This window comes from Paramormyrops kingsleyae, chromosome 4 (genome assembly GCF_048594095.1).
Source record: "Paramormyrops kingsleyae isolate MSU_618 chromosome 4, PKINGS_0.4, whole genome shotgun sequence".
NCBI lineage: Eukaryota > Metazoa > Chordata > Actinopteri > Osteoglossiformes > Mormyridae > Paramormyrops > Paramormyrops kingsleyae.
The window spans coordinates 22,220,034-22,243,150 of NC_132800.1; the positions used below are offsets into that span (position 1 = coordinate 22,220,034).

The window sequence follows — 23,117 nt, forward strand, 5'->3', positions numbered from 1 at the left end:
TCATGAGAAAATCATCAATTTTGATCACTCTGGGGTATAGATTTTGATTAGCCACAGGGGAGAGTAGAGGAGATTATCAGACCTGAGGTTTCAAGAAATAGTAATCAGAGCTGCCTTCAACTCTGAAATTGCATCAGTCGCTTGTTAAAGTTACATTATTGGTTAGTGACAAGATAATGACATCCCTGTGTTATCGACTGTGCAGTGGAGATGTATGTATGTATGCACATCAGGACCCCATGATTTTTTTTGCTAAACAGCTTTTGAGGAAGCCTCAGAGATGTTCCTCAGTGCTCCTGGGAAGTTAACCACCTTCCCTGCCCCATTTTTCGAGTTCCGCCTGTTAGTATTCAACTTGCTGCGATGGCAGCAGAGCTCAGCTAAGCTCTGCATACTGTATGTCCCTTTCTTAGATATAGGCCAAAGCTGGTGTTGCGGAACTGCTGTGTGGCTTAATGGCATGTAGCTATTTATTGACTACATTTACCACCTCAGGAGGTGGGGGGGGGGGGTGACTTTGATGGTATTAGAGCAGAAAGTGCCAAGTAAATCTGAAAGGAGGGAACCAAAAAGGAGAAACAAAAAGGCCTTATCTGCGAAATGTAATGTGCATCTACTTTAAAGCCGGGTTGATGCTGTTTAATAGTATTATACTTCAGGGGAGCTGAGGTGTCCGTTGTAGGATTATGGCTTTTTCTGAAGAAGAGCCTTAAGGAAAATTGCCAACCAAATAAAAAAATGAGAAATTGCAGGTTAGTTATGCCCGCGCCCTGCATAAATTCCCCGCCTGATATCCTCATTTTGCAATTAGATGGGGTGCTTATTAAGGACAGGATTGTACTTTGGGTCCATCTGCTCTGCATGTGCGCAGCTAGTCCCCGAGCGCTTTAATTCTGTTTCCTTCATTGTTATTGCCATTCCGACACCTCATGTTTCCCGCTTTGGTAGAGTGGCTACACTGAGGTTATGGACTGGGATGCCTAAATCTCATGAGCCAGCAGGGATTGCAAATGTGTTCCGTGTCTAACGGCGCTTTTCCACTGCCACCAAGAACCGGGCCGCACCCGCCCCATACCACGAACTGGCGCTTTTCCTTTGTGAAGTATGCAAGCTGTACCCGAGCCATATCCACGCTGACGTGTCCCTGCGTAATGGAACGAGGGCCAAAAGCGTGATCAAACCGGGCTGGTTATGTCGCCACAATCTGATTGGTCGAGATGCGAGGAGATAGCGGTATCCTGCGCATGGATTAGATGTGTTGATGCATTCCCGGTAACTTGGAACTTCCAACCTCATACTTAAGAAAAGTATTGTAGAACTGCTGAATGAAATGGATTCGTAATGGAGATTTACGCAAGTGAACACTAGCGTTTGACACTCGCATAACACGCTGATTCTCACAGACGTGGTAGCGGAAATTAGCACACAGTAGAAAATAATAATAATTGCACAGGCCAAATCTTGATGTACACTGTATAAGCAGTAAGTAAGCATTTCTTCGGTTTTACTTCGCTGTTGCTCTCCAAACCCAGCAACCCCTTAACTGAGCCGACACTTTTGCAGTGGAAAACGAAGCTAGCTGGAGCCACACTGTAACTAGTCTCTGTTTGTGGTACGGCTCGGGCACAGGTCATTTCCTGTATGCCAGTGGAAAAGCACCATTTCTTACTGTGCAGCACTTTGTTTTTCTACTGTGGAAGGATACCCCTGCAACACTGGGCGAATATGCAAGCCTCGTATCTGCAGAGTACAGCCAGGATTTTGAACCCTGCTATCCTAGCGGCCACCGTTTTGAGTTCTATCGATTTTCCCATAAATATGTAAATATCAACTTCACTCTATTTTAAGCTGAGCATGTGAACTCGGGGGCACGATTTTTGGCCTCGATCGCACAGGAGAAGCAGCCTCCCTGCCATTAACAGGCTGCTTACAGTGACTGCTCACCGTGAAGAAACTGTCCGTCCCAGTGCAGGGCTGCTCACGTCTTTGATATTCTGTATTCTGCAGCCGTCAGTCATGGAGTAAATAAATGATGAAGCAACTCTGGGCTCGGTGGTGGTGCTGGTGGTAGGGGGGGGTGAGCTCATGATTTTTCTCAACTCTGTCTCTCCCTCCTACAACATTACAGTTCACCCTGAAGGTCCGAAACTGCATCTGGGTGCAAGGGATGGGCTGTCATTTGTGTCCAAAGCGAACCATACTCCCCACTGGTCACCCGCGCCGTGCAAAGTGCTAAATGAATGCATTGCTGGGCGTGGCCCTACTCCGACTGGCTCTCAGTTTTCATTTCATCAGGTCTGGCTTGAGTGTCTGGACCCAGAAAAGGCCGTAATGAGCATGCCCAACACAACGTTAATTCTCAAAGATCTTTTGGATGCCGCTGGATAGAAAGTACTGGGATTATTTTTCAGACTGTTTTAGCAGACAGTAGAGGGGTTAAAAAAAAATCAGTGGGACTGTGAAGGTCAGAGTTTGGGCTTTTATTCAGAGGCCGCTGAGGTGTTGAAAATAAATCCAGCCCCTGTACTGGAGAGAATCTGCAAGAGAAGCTCCTTTCCGAGGACCTCAGCCGATTAGTCAAATGTGAGCTTTTCAGCTTGAGACTCGGATCCTCAAAACTCCAAATTTCCCCAGACCTGACTGAGCTCAGATCCTCGTGGTGTGAGGGTGGGGGGCTTTATTCCTTTTTTTTAAGGGAGTGGTAAGGGTGTGTGTGTATGTGTGGGGGGGATTCTGTTTACCCAAAACACTTCTAACGAAGATGAACTGCCTCTTGAAGGACGGACAGACCTCATAAGCAGACGGCCTCTCAGCATTTTAATCGGCCTTACAGCTGTATGTACCGAGACTGAGCTCTCTGTGTCCAGCAGTTTTTAACCTTTGTTGGAAACAAAGCTTACATTTTCCATTTAACCAATCAAAATGCAGACTATTTCAAGAGGCATGAATGCATTCAGTTTAACTCAACATTTTATGTAATTTGTGCTATTCACAGTCTGGTTGAGCATCTCCTCTGTCTTTGTCCTTATTTTTCCTTATTGGGGTTTAGAACCTTTCCATTGTCATTCAGAATAAATCTGTGGATAAATATTCATTTCGGGGGCCATTTCATGGGTTGCTGGTTATGAATTGTGATTATTAAGGGCATCAGAGATGGACTCAGTCATTTGTTCAAGTGGCAAAAGCACCAGAGCAGGCAGACAAAGCCGCAGAAACAATGCAGTGTTCATCAGCGCATTGGCTACCTGCTGACCTTTGACCCTCGGCTGGTTAACTCATGCACCCAGACAGGCAGGACCCACGGTTCCCCGATCTCCGAGCCAGCAGAGGGAGCCGTTCAAAGTGCACCGACGCAAGCTTGGAAACCATCTCTCCATCGGCTTCGTCCGTCTGTTGATGAGCTATGACCTCCTAAAAAAAAAATTCCAGCCGACGCTGTCAGAACTGGTTCGGATCATGTTTTTTTGGAGATCGTTATGTTTCTGCGAGCAATGCACGTCCTCCAGAAATACAGGGCTGCTTCTGGGAGGAGGTGGACAGGCTGATAAAACCTGGTGATTTAAGGCGTGTGGACCCCTAACTCCAGCCGTGTGCTGCAGCATGCCGACCTAAGAACTTCCTTTGATCATCTTTGTCCAGAAGTGTTTCCAGGGGATGTCTGGAACCCATCAGTGAAAGCATTTAAAGGGGACTCAGGAGTAAATATGAGATGCCTTTGGGGGGTTGGGGGCATTTCTGACTCCTGAGGAATCTGTGGAATCTGCCTTTAAACCACTATGGCATTTCCCGGGTGTCCATTCACTTGCAAATAAACCAGCCTTACGGGCAAAGCCCGCTTCCCAGTCTGAAACCTGGGAATTATAGGTTTGGGGTTATTGGCGTGGAGATGCTGCACCCGGTATATTACACCAAATACACGAGTCATGAGTCAGATCTCAGACTAACATCAAAGCTGGGCTTGGAAAGCCTACATCTAAAGAATCCAGCCTGGGCGAGGACGGTCTTACATGTTAAAGGGCTGTTAATGCCTTTAACCGTATACGCCTTTGGAGTCACAACAGGAATGTACAGGAATGTCTCACCATGTTTTTTTTTTCTACCTTTAACATTACTCTATGCAGGTGTGTTTTTTTTATCCCTGGTAGTCTAACATAAACCTTTTAAGAAACATCATCTCTGTTCCCATGGCGATGTGATCCCTTGAATGGGGGAAGCGACTCTGAAATCAGACGTCACATTTGCATGTGTCTGTCAGTCCACAGACGCACGTCTTCATCGTCGTTGCTATTTTGGAAACCACAGCATTCCTGGTTTCTCTGTTTCTTTTAAGAGGCAAGGAGGGTTTATGTTCCCAAATTATTAGACAGGGGCCGTCAACTCCCAAAGAAAATAAAGCTCTACCTGAAAGTCAGAGTCCAGCATCATGTTTTGGAAGATGCCCCTGAAGAACGTTGAGGTTTTGTGGCAATGAGAAAGACTAACAGGCTTTGCTTATTACATTTTGACCCTCAAGACATTGGGGACGGCAGGCTGAAATGACTCATGGCTAAAGAAAAGATATTGAATGGATTTGTCTCTGAAGAGGGAATGGGAAGCTTGACCAAATCAAAACATCAGGCTTCTTCCAAGTGTGACTTCTAGTAATGGGAGAAACGATGGATCAGACCCTGGGGGTGTCAGATTCTCAGGGCTTATATACTGCAAACACGAAACATATTTCATTTTGGACTCTGTGTCCCGCAGGACAAATGTGTGCTGAAAAACACTGGACTGCTCCTGCCCTAAAATTTCGGTTGTGTAATATTTACTGAGAACCGCTGTTCTGAAGCGGAAATTTAATAAACCCTGACGCTGCTTGACTCTGTGATGATGCAGCGTTTAAGTTGTAGCAGGAACGGCCCCATATACCTGGCTGTGGTGGGTGGGACTTCGTTCTAGCTAAGGAGGCAACAGCAACGCCAGACTTTTCTGCTGGCTTGGTGAGACTTACAGTGAGGGAGGGGAGAGGAAGCCAGAATTATGCTTTACAGCAGTGGCTTGCGATTTTTTTTGTCTGGAGGCCCTCTAATAAACATTGACCAAGTCTCATGACCCTTTTGGATACAATAAAATTTCATTAGTGGGGGGCGTAGGAGGGGAAAGCAGAATTACTGCTAATCATTCCTGTTGAATAATTGTCCATTGATCCGTTAACGATGACATTTAAATGTCGTGTTAGGGCATGTTAAGTGTTCCAATATGGTGTATTGAACCCCAAGCAGTGTAGAGACTCGTCTTAAAGGCATATGAGCCTTTGAGGTCATGTGATCATCAACAGCCAATGGGGCGCGGAAGTGAAATGCCTTAATTAGACGGTTGCTGGTGTTAATAGAGTGCAGCTGGGAGTCACCTTTTCCCACCAGAGACTGTCAGGTGGGAAAGTTACGACCCTGGCAGGCCGCGAGAGCAGCATGGTGTCGCATCGGGAGAGAGAGTGGAAACGGAGCAGCGTATATGCGCTCCTATTGGTCGGCCTTCAGCCAATGGGGAGGAAGCAGGCCGGCTGGGTAAAAACTGTCGCCGAGCTAATTTTCTGCTACCGAGAGAGCGGCGGCATCGTCCCGTGCTTCACTGGCTTGTGTAATTCTCCAGTTTATCTGTGAAGGCCGACGACAGGAGCCCCAAAAGCCAGCGCGTAGCAACATCTTCCCTGAAAAACAATTGCGTAAACACAGCTGTAGCATCCTTCCACGTTTGTCCTCAGCGTCCCTCTTATCTACAGATACGTATTTTATTCTGTTTTATTACTTTTCTTTGCGCCAGACACAGTTTCCCACATTTAAAAGTACCCCTGTTACAAATATTACAGCCGGCATTGTTTTAATATTTAAGGCTGAGAGAATGTTCCAGTTGCATTTATTTGTTACAGTAACTGAAGTGCGCAGTGCCTAAGAAAAATGAAAGTCTTGTATAAAACAGGGACTCCGTGCATAATCTGCATTATCCCAGATGGCAGATTAATCAAGCCAGAATTATTGTTTTCCGTTCAGTGGGCTTCTAGACAGTATAGATAAAAGCAGCGGTTTAAATGTAGTTAAAGCAAAAGTGCAATGAATACAATGGATGACAATAGGACGGGTATGCTGATTTTAAGTCTGAATTAAAGAGTGATGTTTTACTTAAATTGGATTTTTTAAAGGAATGCAGCTTCTTTGTACTTATTTAAATAAGTGAAAATTCAGAACATTCAGGCTCCTAAGTGTGTACCAAAGTATTACACACAAAAAATCTGACATTCAATTAAGCCGCAAAATTTCCATTTTGAATTTAACCTGTATTAATAATTAACACAGGTATGATATATATGCAGTGTTATGGTTCTAATTGCATGCGCTAATGAAAATACTGGTTTGTTTATGAAATTATCATTACAATTGATGCAGTGGTGATGCAGTGATTATGTGAATGTCTAGCTTGAGACCGAGACAGGGGAAATAATGAATATATATATATATATATACAAATGCATCCCTTTTAAAATTGGAATAATTTGTTATTCTGGATTGAATGTGACTCCCAGGTCTTGCTCGACATGCTGTTTGCCTAAATTAATTCCACATTTGTGATGTTAGATAAAGGAATCTTGTCTGGATTAGGGAGTTTTCTGCAAACACAATTTAGATGTGTTTTGAAAACGTTCCTTTCTCTGGACCCGAATTGATGTTGGTAATGGCTTAATGAGTACAAAAAAACCCCTTGTTGTGGTGTTTGTTTGTTTGTTTGGGCATTGGTAGAGCATATCAAACACACATTTGTCTGCTTGCTTGCTTGCTTCTGGATCGGATCGGCATGTTTTGGATTCCTAACCAGGGCACATCGAGCACAGATCTGTCTCTTTTGACGTTTTGCCCTCTAGCTGAACCTTGTGACACCATGTCTCCAAAGTGCCCTTAGGGGACGGTTTGGGGGAGGGGGGGGCGGGGGTGGCATTTCTGGAACAGTTTCTAAACACCGCTAGCCAGCGAGATGGGGCAGTTGTTTGGGTGCATGATTTGACGGTCGGTCTGAGCAACAGGCGGCTTTTGCAGCCTTCTGGAAGCTTCTGGGCGAACATGCTTCGGAAAGGTGTGCGCGAGAGTGTGTGCGGCCGCTCAGTGAGCAGAAAGCAGCCGCTCAGGGAGATACGGACACACCCTGTTGGGCGTCAGAGCCCGCCGGGCCTGACAGGAGCCCCTTCGTAGCCTCGGGGCTTGTGATAACCATCCTCTGTTTGTGTCAGCGCCTTCCACGTGAGTGACAGTCTCTCTCGGCTACCCAGCCTCTCCCGCTCGTGCTGTTTGGACGTGCAAGTCCAGTAAGCCAGGCCAAGGGGGAGGTTCTACGTTCCAGAAAAATGACACAAGATCCTGAACGTTTGTATCACAGTTTCGGTCTCAGATTGAGAACAGTTACACCATTAGATATCATGGTATTGCACTCTCCCCCCCCCCCCCCCCAATTCTGCGTTCATGGTGTCTCGCTAAGTGTTTCCCGTGCTCTTCTCGGTTGTCGTGGCCACAGTCAGGTTCAGCCGCACCGCCGGTTTCAGAAGCGGCCCGGGGTTGCTTGTTCCTAATGGGAGGGACAGATAATTGGGCAGGGGACGGGCATGGGGTTAAGGGCCTGGCTCAGAGAAGGTGACAAGGTCACGCCCTACTGCTACAGCAGAGCAGGGGGAGGGGGGTGAGATTGGGGGGGCGTCAGCTCCATCTGTCTCACATCTGTGAGATGCTCTTTCGAACCCGTTTTATGTGACCCCATTATATGTTTACACACCCGTAACCAAGAGATATGCATGTACACACGGTGCTCTCCTAGTCGATGGGCCGCACATACCAACCACACTCACCCCCCATGCCATCTGGCTCCCTTCACCACCCTGCATCGCCCTCCACACCATCTCACCCTCCGCAGTGCCTCGCCTCCCCCCCCCCACATTGATTGGCTCCCTGCACCTCCTCGCCCCCCGCCCTGTTCCCTGCCCCGCCTCACCCCCCACACTGCCTCGCTCCCTGCACCGCCTTGCCCCCTGCCCCGCCTCACCCCCCACACCGCCTGCCCGCCTGCTCTGCCTCACCCCCCACACCGCCTGCCCGCCTGCTCTGCCTCACCCCCCGCACCGCCTGCCCGCCTGCTCTGCCTGGCTCTCTGCACCGCCTCGCCCCCCGCCCTGCTCCCTGCCCTGCCTCACCCTCCACACCGCCTCCCCCCCACTCTGCCTCTCTCCCTGCCCCGCCTCACCCTCCACACGGCCTCCCCCCCGCCCTGCTCCCTGCCCCGCCTCACCCTCCACACCGCCCCTCCCCCCCCACTCTGCCTCGCCCCTTGCCCCGCCTCACCCCCCACACCGCCTGCCCACCTGCTCTGCCTGGCTCTCTGCACCGCCTCGCCCCCCACCCTGCTCCCTGCCCCGCCTCACCCTCCACACCGCCTCCCCCCCGCCCTGCTCCCTGCCCCGCCTCACCCTCCACACCGCCCCGCCCCCCACTCTGCCTCGCCCCCTGCCCCGCCTCACCCCCCAAACCGCCTGCCCCCCTGCAATGCCTGGCTCTCTGCACCGCCTCGCCCCCCACGCCTCTGTCCTCTTTCGGAGGATATTATCACCAGCGATACTTCGCTCTCATGCTGCATCCATCACTGTCTCCGCTAATGGCCCCGCGGTGGGGGGAAATAATGGTTATTTTTCCTAAACCCCCAGTAGCTCGCCGCACACTCATAACTTGAGTCATTGCAGCCATTTTTGCTATAGAATCATAAATGGGAAACGGATGGCCGTCATTTCAAATGGAAGCGGCGGGGAGTTACCCACCGATACTGGGAGACAGATGTTTACCGCTGTCGCTGCATGGGCTCTTTCCTGGGGGGGGGGACCCTCGTCCCCATCACTAGGAAGCATTTTGAGTTCGTTAAAGGGAGAGGTGCTCCGCGATAAGAGAGACAGTCGCGGATCTCGCTCTGCCCGTTTATTGGAGCTGTGAAAGGCTCGAGCTTTGCCAGAAGGAGCTTTAAAGTGGGACTCGGATGCTGTAAGCCCTGTTTGTTTACTCCGGCATTTGCGTTGTAACAAGACGCAAATGTAGCAATGCACATCACTAGCAAAAACTTCTGTGATTCTTCAATTTTAACAGGTGAACTCAACTTCCACCCCCCACAATATATTTTGCCCCAAGCACAGTGCTGTATTTTTTTATTTTATTATTATTATTTTTTTTTTGTAGAAAGCATACAGACTTGGCATCTTAGGGGTGGCGCCATCCAGTGGTCAGTAGCGGGAGCAGCTGATTGATAAGCATTCCTGCCCCCTGTGTGGCTGTAGCTGGGTGGTAATGATCGCTGCTGACTGTGAGGCTGACTGGTCAGGAACACTCGGTAACTGAATAGCTAATTAGCATGAGTGCATCGGTCGGTTGGGGGGGGGGGGGCAGACAGCTGACAGCAGGATGAAAATGAGCCAGCTGGGCTGCCAAGGGGAGCCAGGGACGCGCCGGTCGCGTGGCTGGCAGGAGGCCGTGCTCGGTTCATCTGTACGACGCCGGCCTATCGGAGCTGGAGGGAGGCCAGGGCAGAGATGGAGAGCAAGGTGAGAGGAAGCTCTCTGAAAGTTCCTCGCACGGTCGTCTCAGAGCGGACAGGGTCAGTCTGAATGAGCTTTGTTATTCTACATTGATTTTTATGGTTCAAACAGTTTGCTGTATAAAGAGGAAAATGCTGGGGGGGGGCAGAAAGAGTATGAGGAATGAGGCTTTTGTGTGGGCACTGCCAGGGTGCTTCCTGTTAGGGAGGGGAGACTTCCTCTCGAGGGGGTCATCGTATGCACTCATTCAGGAAACGTTTTGTAAAAGGTGAGGTAACCCACCCCCCCCCACCCCCACCACCACCCAGTGTCACAGTGCAGAGAATGTGAAGAACGCGTAGCCTAGAAGGACACTGTTTCTGACTGAGCCCAGATCAGCGCTCCTTGCCACGCTCTTCATCAAAATGCCACACTCTGTTAGTACAAATCTGTCAGATCTGTCACCCCTTCTGACATTCATCTCGCTGTCTTCACTCCACGTTTCTGTATCTCCTTGGGTCAGACGCGCATACGCGACAACGCGGGTGTTACCTGTGATTCCCCTGCGTCACAGGGCACAGTTGCCACGGAAGCCCTTCCTCTCGGCCACTTTCGGGCCTTGGATGGACGGCATCCTGTGTTTTCCCAACAAGACTGAGTGCGAGATGAATGGGTAGTCAAAGCCTGACCAGCTTGCGGATATCTTGCGCACCAGGCGGCCGATAGTAGCCAGGGTACATTTGTAGATGTGACCTTGCTCGAAATGGGTGTGGCATTCACACAGACATTAAATCGGTGTGATATTCCCGCCTGGTTGGTACGACAGCGCAGATCCCTTCATCACCCTCTGCCACGCGCTGATAAAACGCTCATTAAGATGTGCACAGCCTGATAGCATCTACGATTGGAACGAGTATACATGAGACCTTTCATCTCACCTGCAACTTATCTCTTAAAATCGGTTTCATTCCTTTGAACCAACTGAAAGAGTAGATGTTGTAGCATAGAGATCGTTCTGTCCTTATTTTAAAAAAAATGCATCTTAGGTCACCATGGAGCCTCTTCCAATCAGTGTGACAGGAGCATCGTACTTCCTGTGCCACACGCGCACGCTCCGGTCCGGGCCGCGTCTCATTTTCCGAATGCCTGTTTTTGCTGCGGCATTGTATCCGAGGCCCCGGGGACATTACGGGGATTCCGGGTGGCAGGCGCCTCGTCTGATTGGCTGAACCCAAAGGCAATGCATCACAATAAGCCGGGGTGTCAGTTTGGGTGTGAAGCACCACCACACACCCCCAGCCCCGTGATCCCCAAAAAGGAATTTATATGTATAAGAAATAGGAGCCCCCCCCTACTCGGCCAGACACGAATTACTTTCCTGTCCACTTCCATTTGTGTGGGGTGTGCATACTTCCATACTTCCTTATAGTGCAAAGCTTCCATCAGCGTGTAAGGCCAACTTTGATCACGGTGGATATTGGTACTTCCTGTGAGGTCACTTCCTCTTCCTCCTCCAGATTATTAATGGCAGTTGAATGACAGGATGGCGATGGGGCGTCCTGTCGGAGTAGAGGTCACTAGTGCTCCCAGGGGCCCTGCGGGATTCTGTTTATATTGGGTGGGGGGTTGCGGAGTCTGTGGGTTTGGAGACCTCTGGATCGGGGAGGGGGGAAGGCGGGGGGGCATGCCGTGGTTAGAGATGTGGGGCAGGATGCGGGAGGGGGTCACTTCAGTACACAGCATGCCCCCTCATGTAACATGAGCAGCACTCTGCTGTTGGTGTGAACTTTAACATTGCAGGGGGAGGAGAGAGCCCCCTAATTCACTGACTGTGCCCATTTTATGGCCCCCACAGGCGACGCCTGGGGGTGTTTTATGGGAATAAGATCCTGGATGTCACGGCATGGATTCTCCAGGAAGACAATGTAGAACCAAAAAAACAAGACTTTAATTTGTGTACCTACCTTACTATCCATTAGCTTCTCTTTCATCACACCCTGAAAAAAACAGAATGTCTATGTTAAATAGAATTAAATTTTTGAACCTTTAATAGTCGACTCCTGACCCTTGCCTTCCTAGCATTATTTTGATTTAAAAGGATTCCAACAGTCACCCCTCTCCTAGTTCAGCGACTGGATTTTGTTCCAACGACCAGATCATTAACCTGAATGGTCGCTAAGTGAGAATCGCGGTAACCTAGGCGTGACTGAGACTGTGCCCCGCACCACAAAGATCACTGGTTATTGCCGTCCCATTCAGATAAAGTTCTCGTATAGTTACACCAGTGTCACTCTTACACTGGCATGCACTGTTTGTCAGATGAACGAAAAATTTGGTCGTAAAATGCGCACATTGGCCCGAAACGAATTTTTTTTTATTACCGTCATATTTACGAATGGTAGCTTACCCTGGTGTCACTATATGAGGAGGGGGTGTATTTCGCTACAGTGCATCTAGGTCTCTGAACCCCCTCCTCCCCCCCCCGTCTTCCCCTCCCCATTCGTAGAAGCCATTTAAATTAATAAAGCGAACAGGAACCGGTTTCCTAATTGTTAGTGTTCTGGCATCTGTTCCCTGGCTGTCTGGTGCCATCAAGGGCTTCAGAGAGACGAATTTCATGTCAGCCTTACTGGTGCCAAGCTAATGGTCCAGAACGTTTGGTGTTGGTATTGGTGTTGTCGGGTCCAAATTCAATATTCCCGGCTCATATTTTACCCTGTCTGGATGGAGTTAATTGCGTGGGATGTTGACGGTGACCTGAGGGCCCAAGTTCCCAATTTCAGCCCTTTTGCTGCTCCTGTCTTCGTCACACTTGTAAACAAAGCACTGGCATAATGCTTTCATGGGTGAATTCAGTCAGGAACAGTAGTGCAGCCCCCCTCCCTCATTGCAGCCTCGTAAATTTTTATGCCGGTCATAAAACGTGAAACACGACACGACGCTACAACCGGCTACATGCGCGTGGCTCGGGTTCGAACGGCGGGATCTCAACAGGTTCATGTTTGCTCGATGGCGCAGTAACCACGCTCGGGTCTGCGCGGGGTCGCGTTTCACGACACGTGATACGCTCATCTAAACGGTCAGGCCGCTGCCCGTCTCCGCAGTCGGGGGGGGCGCCGAACGCGACGACTCGGCGCTGGAAAGGCGACACCTGAATGCAAGACACTGTTTTAGCCCCATACAACACAGATAACCCATATGAAACTTTTACATTTATTCATTATGCAGATGCTTTTGTCGAAAGAGGTACGTTACAAACGTGGCTGTCAAGGTACCAACTAGGCAGCGAGGCTGAGCTTCGAATGAGGGACCAGTGACAAATGCTGGTTAGCATTGGGGCAAGAGATATACAATACGCTACAAACATAGCAAGAAGCTAATTAGAGAGCCACTTAATGAAACATAAGGATGCAGATACAAGAGTGTCCAGGATGCACCAGAAACCAGCTGAGGAATTATAGAGAGAGACAGAGCAGGTCAGTGGGTGGATGTCTAGTTTTCTTTGTAGAGCTTTCTTTGACCAGATGATTCCTGAGGCATCTCTTGAAGGCTGAGAGATTCTGATGACCATGCCGTGCTGTGTAATGGGGGTGTCTGTTGCATTGTGGGTACTGTACCTTCCCCCAAATTTACCCGACTCCTGCTCTGCCGACTCCACATATGAACAACGGTGAACAATGATGATTCTGTTGTTTTGTCCTTTTTTGTCTTATCTTGCTTGGGTCCCAGACAATGGGGGCAGACCTCTCAGAGTAATTATGCATTAGATTATGTAAATGATGATATGTCAGTGATCCCCCTCAGCCTTCCAGGGAGCGATATTAAATCGCAAAATGGGGGTCGCCGCAGTACTGCGGAAGTGTCATCAGTCTTGCTGTTTCGAAGGTCGCATTCAATTTGCCGGAGAAGCCGCTTTGCGCGCAGACAAGCCGTCTGTCGAGAGCCGTTCTCCTCACATGTGTACACGTGTTTACGTTTGTCTGCGCGAGTGCTAGTTTTCCACCTTAACACCATGAGCACTTCAGCAATAAACATCGCACCCTGCAGGGAAGGGGTCGACGGTGCTGGAAATGAGTGATAAATGTGATGTCTATTGCAGCCATTAATTTGACTTGTCTACATGTAAGGCGAAGATGTTGGTGAGAAAAAGCGTGTTGGCCCGTGGGAATTATGTGGGTTTGTGCATGAATGGCTGCAAAATGTAATCTGATTATGAAGTCTTAATGATAAATATGGACAGCCTTATTTAACAAACGACACTGCTATATGCGTATGAAGAACTGTATATTATGTGAGAGTGGATTTATTCCAGAAACTTCATCCATAGCCTTGCTGTCACAGCCGGTTACATAACATGGGTCTGGCACAGTCTCATACCTGCCAGCCGAAGCAAAGATTCAGCCAGGCGGATCTTGCCGGGGAAGATGTCAAGAATCATCAGGTTACCGGTAAAGGGCAGGATGATAAGACGCTCAGCCGGTTTCCAAGAACTGGCGAGCACACGAGAGAGTCGTGTCCGGACACGGCGTGCGCACGAGAGACTCGTGTCCGGACACGGCGAGCGCACGAGAGAGTCGTGTCCGGGCATGAGGTGCACGGGAGTGTACTGAAATGAGACTCGGGGCTGCAGAACCGCAGAACCACAGAACCACAGGATTGCCGCGCCTGCCGCTGACGTTACCCTCTCGGAGAAATCTCCCGCCTCCGCGTCGCTGCTTAGCTATTAGCCATTGTGCTTCTTCGGCGGCCATTTTTTTTCTCCTGTAAAAGTGCCTTCATTAAACGAATAAAAGTTGATAATACGGTGCTGGGAGCTGGACCAATTTAGTCCCGCTGCCCCCAGACAAAAACCGCTATTCTTGCGCTAGCTGGCGAGAAGGTGTATAATCTCCGAGCGCTGAGCTCATTCGCTCACCTTTTATGGTTTGACACACAAAAGGCCCGGATAGACGCCTGGCAAACGCGTGTAGCACAAAGGAGGTGGGATTTGCCCTGAATTATACACATGCGAGCGGGAAGGCTTCCTGCAGATACTCTCTGACAGTGTTATTCCCTGCAGGGCCTTTGTCTGCAGAAAGTGCCGCTTCGGCCCGACAGCTGCTTTTTAATTTTAGTGTTCGCTCTGCTGAGGTCAGTAATGCTGGGATTGAAACTGAGTGAATGAGGTTAATTAAACATATATATATGCCGTACAGGTAAGTCGTTTAACTCGTTCAAAAGAGACGGAGGCAGAGTTTACGCCTCCTGCCGTTCTCGTCCTCGGGAACCCGGCTCTTCCTTTGTTCCTCGTGTTAGCAACATGAAAAGGCTTCTAGAAGGTGCTCTTTATTACGCCTTGCCGGCGTTGTGAAACTTCAGCGGGTTATGAAACGCTGAGCCCTGTCTTGGCTGCTTCCTTGTTTGCCGTCAATGATTAAAAAGTAAAAATATCTCTTGAAATATTCTGCGCATTTGAAATTTTGATCCGTCCTAAAAAGGAGTGCAGATTTAATGTAGTTTGTTACTTGTAGAATGAGCTTGCAGTGTGTGTTTTTGGTCACAAATACAAATATTTGATGCCAAATATAATAATAGGGCCAAGAGTTTCCCATGTCTGATTACTCATGGGTTAGGGCAGTGTTTCCCAATCTGGTCCTTGGGGACCCACAGCCGGTCCACATTTTTGCTCCCTCCCAGCTCCCTATTGAGCAAAAACATGGACTGTCTGTGTGTCCCCAAGGACCGGATTGGGAAACGCTGTGTTAGGGTGACCTTTGCAGGAACACAGGAAGTTACATACAGGAAGTGGGTCCTATCATTGGGTAGTTATCATGAATGATCTGTCCCCTTCCCTGCATGGGCTCTCTGATACCAATCTAGCTTTCAAAGTTACGGTCCAGAACTCACTAGAAGAAATCCGTTATCATTAGCGGCGATGACATCTTCAAATTATGTCCGGTTCAGAGTTAGCACTCAAATTATACGCTAGGTTGGCTATAGACTATATCAGTTTCAGGTAATCGTTGCAGCGAACATCATTGTGCAGATGTGAATGAGATACAGGAAGGTTTGTCTATGATTCTGGTGTCCTGAACTCACGACAGCCAAAGATCCAGCCCTGAGCTGTATTCTGTTCCTTAGCTCTTCATGCTCCCAGTAATGAGTATGACAGACTTGTAGGCTGTGCACTCTTTGTCTGCTTAGGTAGAATATTGTCAGTTACTGTTCTGATTAATTAATCTGTTCTTCTTAAATTTGGATCTTCTCTGGTCCATTTTCTCTCATCCACTTCACTTTCAAGTACCATCCATCTTGCGTGGCTGCTTATCCAAAAGATGCTCCATGTTAGACTGGCCTAGGTAGAGGATAGTCTGGACAGGTTGCCGGTCCTTCCCTCAGTGAAACCCTGACTCGTTCACAGCGAGAGAGCATTTTGTTTATTTAGCAAGCTGCAAACGCTTGCTGAGATATTCCCTCATAAACCTACCGCTGTCTTTACAGACAGTGTATTGAGCGGTAAATTTCCTCCCGTCTGAGGTTCTCTTTGACATTAACTCCATCCCGACATGGCTGCTCTGGCGCTCTGCTGGTCCCAGGGCCTCGGAGATGAAGGTGTCTCGACACGTTTCCGCTTTCATTCCCCTCTTGTCAAACATTAGGCCTCGTGCAGGTTCTGAGGCTGGGCTGTCTTGGATCCCTGACAGTACCGTGTAACTCCTTTCTAGACTGTTCTCCGAAGTGACTTGTCACGAACGGTTTCATTTTAAAAGAAGCACGGGTGTAAAGATGTTGAGCAAGCCTCGGCACCAGCCGTACATTATAGCTCCTTAGCCACTCTGCCCCCTGCAGTCCAATCTGAGCAGAGCAAGTGTGAAGGTTTTGCAGGGCTCCTTCCCTCCGCCGCATGGGCACTCCCCCATCCCCCACAGCACATCTAGCGACGCGGTGGGCTTTAATTGCGGTGCCTTTGTTGTGCCCAGCCTAGTCTTTTCTGCGGTGCTGAGCCCATTCACAAACCAACATGCTTCCCGGCTCTAAATTGCCGGCCCGTATCTGATGGAGGCTCCGTGAAAATAAAATAAGAAAAAGAAAAAAAAAAAAAACGAGAGAAAAAGATCAGAACCAATTCGTTCCAGGCGCTAACATCTTAATGGACTGAATCTCGTTCCCATTGTAGCCGACGACTTAAGAACATGTCACTTCAGACCCGGGGAAGGGGAGCAGGGAGCGGAATCAAAGAACGCGCTGTCAGTGAGACCAAGCGGCCCGGCTTGCTGTTTGCGAACCGCGTCTCCTCATTTATTCTCGCTTGTCCTGTAATTTGTGCCTGAAAGCTGACAGCTCCCTGGCTCAGCGGCAGGCAGAGAGAGAGACAGCGAGAGAGAGCAAAGGGCTGCTTTGGGGTTTTTTTTTTTTTTTTTTTTTAATTATTCTTTTTTACTTTTTGCTGTTGCCTTGACAATGGTGCTGCTTTCTTGTGAGTGCGTGCGCACGTGTGTGCCTCAGGTTGGGGCTAAAGTGAACCTTATTCTTGCCCGCGAACTTGGCTGTTCAGTCTTCGGGTCGGGGAACAAACCCCTCCTCTTTGGCAGCGCCTGTGGGAAGATGGGGTACGCTGGGCCTCCCTGGAGGGCGTAGGCTCAGTCCCCAAACTGGGCCGGTGGTTCTGCGGCCGTCCTGCGGGGTATCCCGGGGTAGGCCGGCTGTCCCGGCCCCCACCGTCAGCTGTGGCTGTCCGTCAGCCCCCGCCCTACCACGCCCAGCGCCTCCGAGAGGGAGTGATGTAATCGTGCTGCAAGCCGCACTCCCGGGCCGGGGAGGCACGCGTGACGGCGGCTGCCTCCTCACCACTGACGGCTGCCGCAGTGCCTTCGCTGGGTCCGGGTGGGTGGCGCAGGTAGACAGATAGACTTCAAAGCAGCCGCGATCTGCTGCATTATCTCCGCCATATCTGGCAATATGAATAAATACGACTTTATGTAAAAGTACCGTTGCAGCCTGGAGGATGGAACGAATCACGGTGCCGTCTCAAATATCTTAAATTCCGCTTTGATGTTCTCCATGTTGTGTTTTGTTGTTTTTTTTTTTTTTATGTCCGTACGACGAAAGAAAAGTGAGGGCGTCACATCAAAAAGTACAAGTGACCTGACCGTCTCAAAAGTCTCATTCCCGTGTTTCCGGCACCGAATCGTCTCTGAGGTCACATCCTGTTTCACGGGTGCTTTATGCCCCCCCGTTAAAAAGGAGGGGCACCCGCATTGATTTTTAAAGCCCCGCTGTAGAGCCAGACTAAGCACCGTGTCAGAATGTGGTATGTGAGCAACCTGGGAGGGACAGGACCTTCCAGACTGACTTCAAAACGACGCAATCCTGCGTGTCGGGGTCTTTGTTTATTAAGGCTCTGGCATTAGTATCTTGTGGTCTGTGTGTGGCTCCGCAGGTTCGGTCTTCCTGCCTGTTTATTAAGGCTCTGGCATTAGTATCTTGTGGTCTGTGTGTGGCTCCGCAGGTTCGGTCTTCCTGCCTGTTTATTAAGGCTCTGGCATTAGTATCTTGTGGTCTGTGTGTGGCTCCGCAGGTTCGGTCTTCCTGCCTGTTTATTAAGGCTCTGGCATTAGTATCTTGTGGTCTGTGTGTGGCTCATCAGGTTCGGTCTTCGTGCCTGTTTATTAAGGCTCTGGCATTAGTATCTTGTGGTCTGTGTGTGGCTCATCAGGTTCGGTCTTCGTGCCTGTTTATTAAGGCTCTGGCATTAGTATCTTGTGGTCTGTGTGTGGCTCAGCAGGTTCGGTCTTCACGCCTGTGATTATAGGGCCGCCACTTCAAATCCCAGGATATGAAGAGTGATCCCAATTGGCCTAAGAAATGTCTGACCCTGCTTTCTGAATTGTCCATCACCTTGGAAAAATGCATAAAATGAGAATATCATAAAGTAAAGCGCCTTTTGGAGAGAGAGGGACCGAGACTGAATGGACGTCTTCCTGATGGACGGGTCTCGACCACAGCTGCCCTGCCGGCTCAGACTCGGCCGTGCTGAGATCCGTTCCACATCCCTGCTGAGGGCTTGTTGATGAAATGCGGCGAGATTTCTTATCGCCCCTCTCCGCATAACCGCTTTTTGGTACCGTCCCCCCCCCCCCCGTGCCCCCCCACGCCACTGTATCTCTACAAAGGGAGGCGGGCGGGCGCTTTGAAGTTGTGAGGAAGCGTGTGAAATCGGAGCCCTGAGAGAAGCCACAATCGCACACAGACACACACGTGCAGGCACACGTATGCACACACATAGGCGCACGCAGCCACACATGCACACGCACATGCCCATATGCAGGCATACACACACGCACACGCACACACACACACACGCGCACAGCAGCATGGCACCTGACCTTTCCAAGAGCACAGACAAGGACTATAGTTACCAATTATTCATAATTATGTTTTGTCACATCACCACCCCATTGTCTGTAAGATAATGCCTGTGCTAATAGTAGGGTTCTCTAGACGTCCCGGTCACCGGCAGATAACATGGTCTGTTCCATTCGCTGCCGTAGGACACATACAGCCTCCGCAGGCTGGAGACCCCAATTTAGTGGTAATAATGATGATTTGCCATTTGTACGGCACATAGGAACTCTATAGTTTTCACCTGTGCCATTTTGCTCTTTGAGAGTAGCAGTTCTTCGGCTTAAGGGTCTTGCTGAAGGCCCTAACGGCGATATGATTACTCTGCTGGCTACGGGATTCGAACCAGTGACCTACTGGACACAGACTCCTGAGTCACAGAGCCATAAACAAGCCCAAGATTTCGAGCGAGTGGAGGGGAAGACTGGAAAACATCGCAGAAAATGATCGTATTAGCAGCACGTAATTTCAAAATATTCATTTTTTTATTATTTTTTTTAACTCTCGAGCTGTCAGGAGCTGCTGCTGTTGTATAGCAGGAGTAAAAGATGCGGGCGCGAGTAAAAGAGCGGGCGCCTCCATTGTGGGATCACGTTAAAAAAAAAAGAAAGTGGCGAAGGGATTCGCGAAACGTCAAAGCGTTAGAGAAGCGACACTGCAGCTGCGAACAGAGGGACGTGCGTGGCAGCGAGTGGGCACTTCCTGCAGGAGGGAAAAGAAAAATGCCAAAAAGTGAGTTTTTGTTAATATTTCATCATTCAGATGGTACTCTGAAGAGGTGGTAGCTGTGCACATGCTTACCAGGAAGGTTATCGCTCAGATATTAAATACGTTATAACTTTTCAAATCGAAGGCTGTAGTTTTCAGTAAGAGATTAGTGGGTAATTAGGTAGAGTTTGACTTTCTTGGCTGATTAGGAAGCCCGTGGCAGTATGGTGACTGCCCCTAATGGACGTCTGTAATGTGATAGCCCCGCCCTAGGAGACAGAGATCCCATCCAGCGCAGCCTTGTTAAACGGTCACTTCTGTTGCAGTTTCACCGCAGGAAATCTGACACCCTTTGTACCGATATCCTGCAGCCACTGTGGCGAGTGAATGACAAGGCATGGCTAAAGTGATTGAGGGTCGGGAGCCTGTGCCCTGATGTGTCCCACTGAAGATGTGGTGTGGTTACTGTACTGCTGAGAAAGTCAACTGGCCTTTCTTCACTCTGGTTACTGCCGCTGAATCTTATGCAGTCTGCATCACTCTCAGGTCAGGTCTGAGGTTATTTGATGGTTAAGGAACTATCCTAATGAATCTGATCAGATCCTGTAACGGGAGTCTCTGTTATTCCTTTGAATCAAGGCAAGCACCCTTTGAAACATATAGGCAAAGAAAGGAATAGTGCATATCGTTGTGATTTTAGGGACACCTTTTTCCGGGAAGACCTGAAAACGAAGCTGGAACACTGAACATTAAAACAGAAAATCCATTCGTCTGTCCATCCATCCATCCATCCATCCATCCCACTTATCACAAGATCATGGTTACATGATTGTCCATATTAATACTACACCTATATTTATACTGGTTATGTACTAGGGATAAAATGAGATTTGTGTATTCTTGCCTAGTGGTCTCTTCGACGTCTGTGGCTTGTGTGGCAAGTTTAAGTCCTCCTATAACAGAGGTGATGACATCATAGCATGTTTGCCAGGAAGCTGGGCTGCTCCACTGGGATTGGGGGGGGGGGGGGATTAACGGAGGAAAACGTATCGATTGCTATCGACGGCTCCCTCAAAGTCATTAGTGAGATACATGCTGACAGGTTCCCAGAATAGAATGTCAGCCAGAGGCTGGGCCGTGAAGCAAGGCCCAGTATAACCTGGGAATGAGGCTCACTTAAGGGGTGGAGAAGCTGGAGGTGCTCTCATGCTCTCAGGCATGGTGGGGGAGATGTTCTAACTCAACGAAAGCAAGAGCACCACTGATACTGTAGTGATAACTGCTCACCACGTCGTGTCTTTGTATTTTTTGTGGTCTACAATGGATTGGAATCTTTACGATGACACATGAGCAAAATTAGGGTTTGGGGTCATCCCCCTTCGGCCTCTGACCCCAACCAATCACATTAAAGTATTCATCCTAGGTGTTTTTTCCCAGAGTCCCTCATGAAATGGCTTACGTTTCCATCTTTCAGTCCCTAACAGCAGGCACCAGCCTCTCCGTGAGGAACGTCGGTGCACGATATCTGGGGGGGGGGTTAAAGAAAACTCCTCATTTTTGTGTCCCCCATCTTCCCTTTCCCCCGTAGCAACCGGCTGGCTCCTAGCAACCATGATCGGATACGGAGGCTGCGGCACGAGTTCCAGCAGGCCAAGCAGGACGACGACGACGACGAGCGCAGACGCACCTACAGCCTCGAGCAGCCCTGGGTCAGTTTCTCCAAAAGCTTTCTGGTTGACAGTCTTAACTATACTTAAATCTCTATATGCCATGTCTACTGTCTCATAATATTACAGTCATTAAAAAAAAAATTGACAATTCTGTCCTCTGGTACGAGCTGCTGAGCAAACAGCAAACGGGCAAAGTTCAATGTTGTTTTCACGTTAAAAGTCTGATTCAGATCTGATTCATCTCCTGTTTAATCCAGTCTGATCCACATCAGGCCTCGTTCTCGATCCCCTGCGAGACAGGACAACAAAATAAGGAATTAATAACGCCAGCAGTTTCCCCACAAGGCAAAAAACAACCGTCAGACATGGAATGTCTCCTTTATGCTCTTGGCGGAGACCTCTGTCGTCTCCAAACTGTTTGTTCTCTTGCTGGCCTGCTTCCGAGCCAGGTTTGGAGCCAGCCGTCGATTGTTAGAGTGACACAGTGAGGAATCTCCTCAGGACTAACCCACAAATGTTTTTTTTTTTTTTGTTGTTTTTTTTTAAAAAACGCTTCAGCGCCTGCCGCCTCTTGAATTTTGAGGGCGCGGACGGTGGCCACGTTATCGCGCCGTCTGGAGAGACCGGTCACCGTTTGTCTGTCCGTGTTTTGCAGTGCCATGTTGGCCGGAGTTCCGGGTGACGAGCCCTGGGGGCCTCGTTTAGCTAAGAGCCAGCAACCCCCCCCCCCCCCTGGCTGTCTGTGTCTGGTAACTGGCTTTCCAGTTACGCTGTAGCCTGCCAGGACGTACACATCCCCACAGCTGCACTGGGCATCACTTTGCCTGAGGACAGGGGTGGCCCATTAGAACAGATAAGGTATTGAGGGAAAAGTGTGGTCTGTCTGTTCCACATCTCCTGAGTATTTAGCTAAACATATCCCACATCTGTCAGAACCCTCTGCCAAGTCCTGTCAAGAAAGACGTGATTCCCGCTTCTGGGTCTGCGGACGAAGAGAAGCCGTATGAATCTCAGAAACCCACGTCGAATCCAGAAGGTTCTTAATGGGCAGTAGATGTGCTATTTTCCCCAGTTATTAACGTCAGGCTACTCTACATGTAATAGAAGCTTGTTCTCAGATCACATTTTCTCCTTTTGATGCATAAGCTTGTGAAGCCAGTGTTCTGATAAACAATTTATTTTTTTTTTTAACAGTCAGCTGTTAACCAGGCTATATAATTAAATTGATATAATTTTATATAATTATAGTATAATTAATCGAAGTTACATTAGGCAGTACTAATTAGGTAGTATAACAATTATTATATTAAATAATAATAATGTAATAGTATACTATAATGTAATTAAACTAATTTGCATTTTAGGTTATACTTCACTCAGCTAACCTTAAATGGTGCTTTATGCTGGTTGTATTTTGATCTGTTTTTGCATAAAACATGTATAAAGGGTTAATTTCCCCGTTACTTTTTGGCCCAGAGCTGGACGTGGATCAGTTGCAGAATCGCCCGTGTTTTTGCCATGTTCCACATGGTATCTGCTATTCGTTAAACCAGGAGTCCTGGCCGGAAGCCTCTCTTATCTGTACCGGACCCAAGCCGCGTTATCGGCAGATAACAAAGACTGACCTGCCCTTCCTCCCGTGCTGACCTGGGTTCTGACCCGGGTTCTGACCCCGCGTTCGGCCCGTTACCCGTGGAGCACACTGGGTATTCCTGGGGCTCTAAACTCCCCTCTTCATTTTCTGTAATTATTCTGTCCTTGTTCTGGTTTGTTTTTTTTTTCTCTCA

The 23,117-nt window shown here is 48.9% G+C and overlaps 1 protein-coding gene across 5 annotated transcripts in view; it reads left to right on the top strand.

The window, feature by feature from the left end:
- Positions 1-23,117, top strand: part of LOC111840222 (partitioning defective 3 homolog) — a 163,369-nt gene that overhangs the window by 133,760 nt on the left and 6,492 nt on the right. For all 5 annotated transcript variants that reach the window (XM_072710866.1, XM_072710867.1, XM_072710870.1 and 2 more), the window contains one exon: positions 21,249-21,369. In XM_072710866.1, the coding sequence (XP_072566967.1) occupies positions 21,249-21,369 (121 nt within the window). The remainder of the gene's footprint in view (positions 1-21,248; positions 21,370-23,117) is intronic.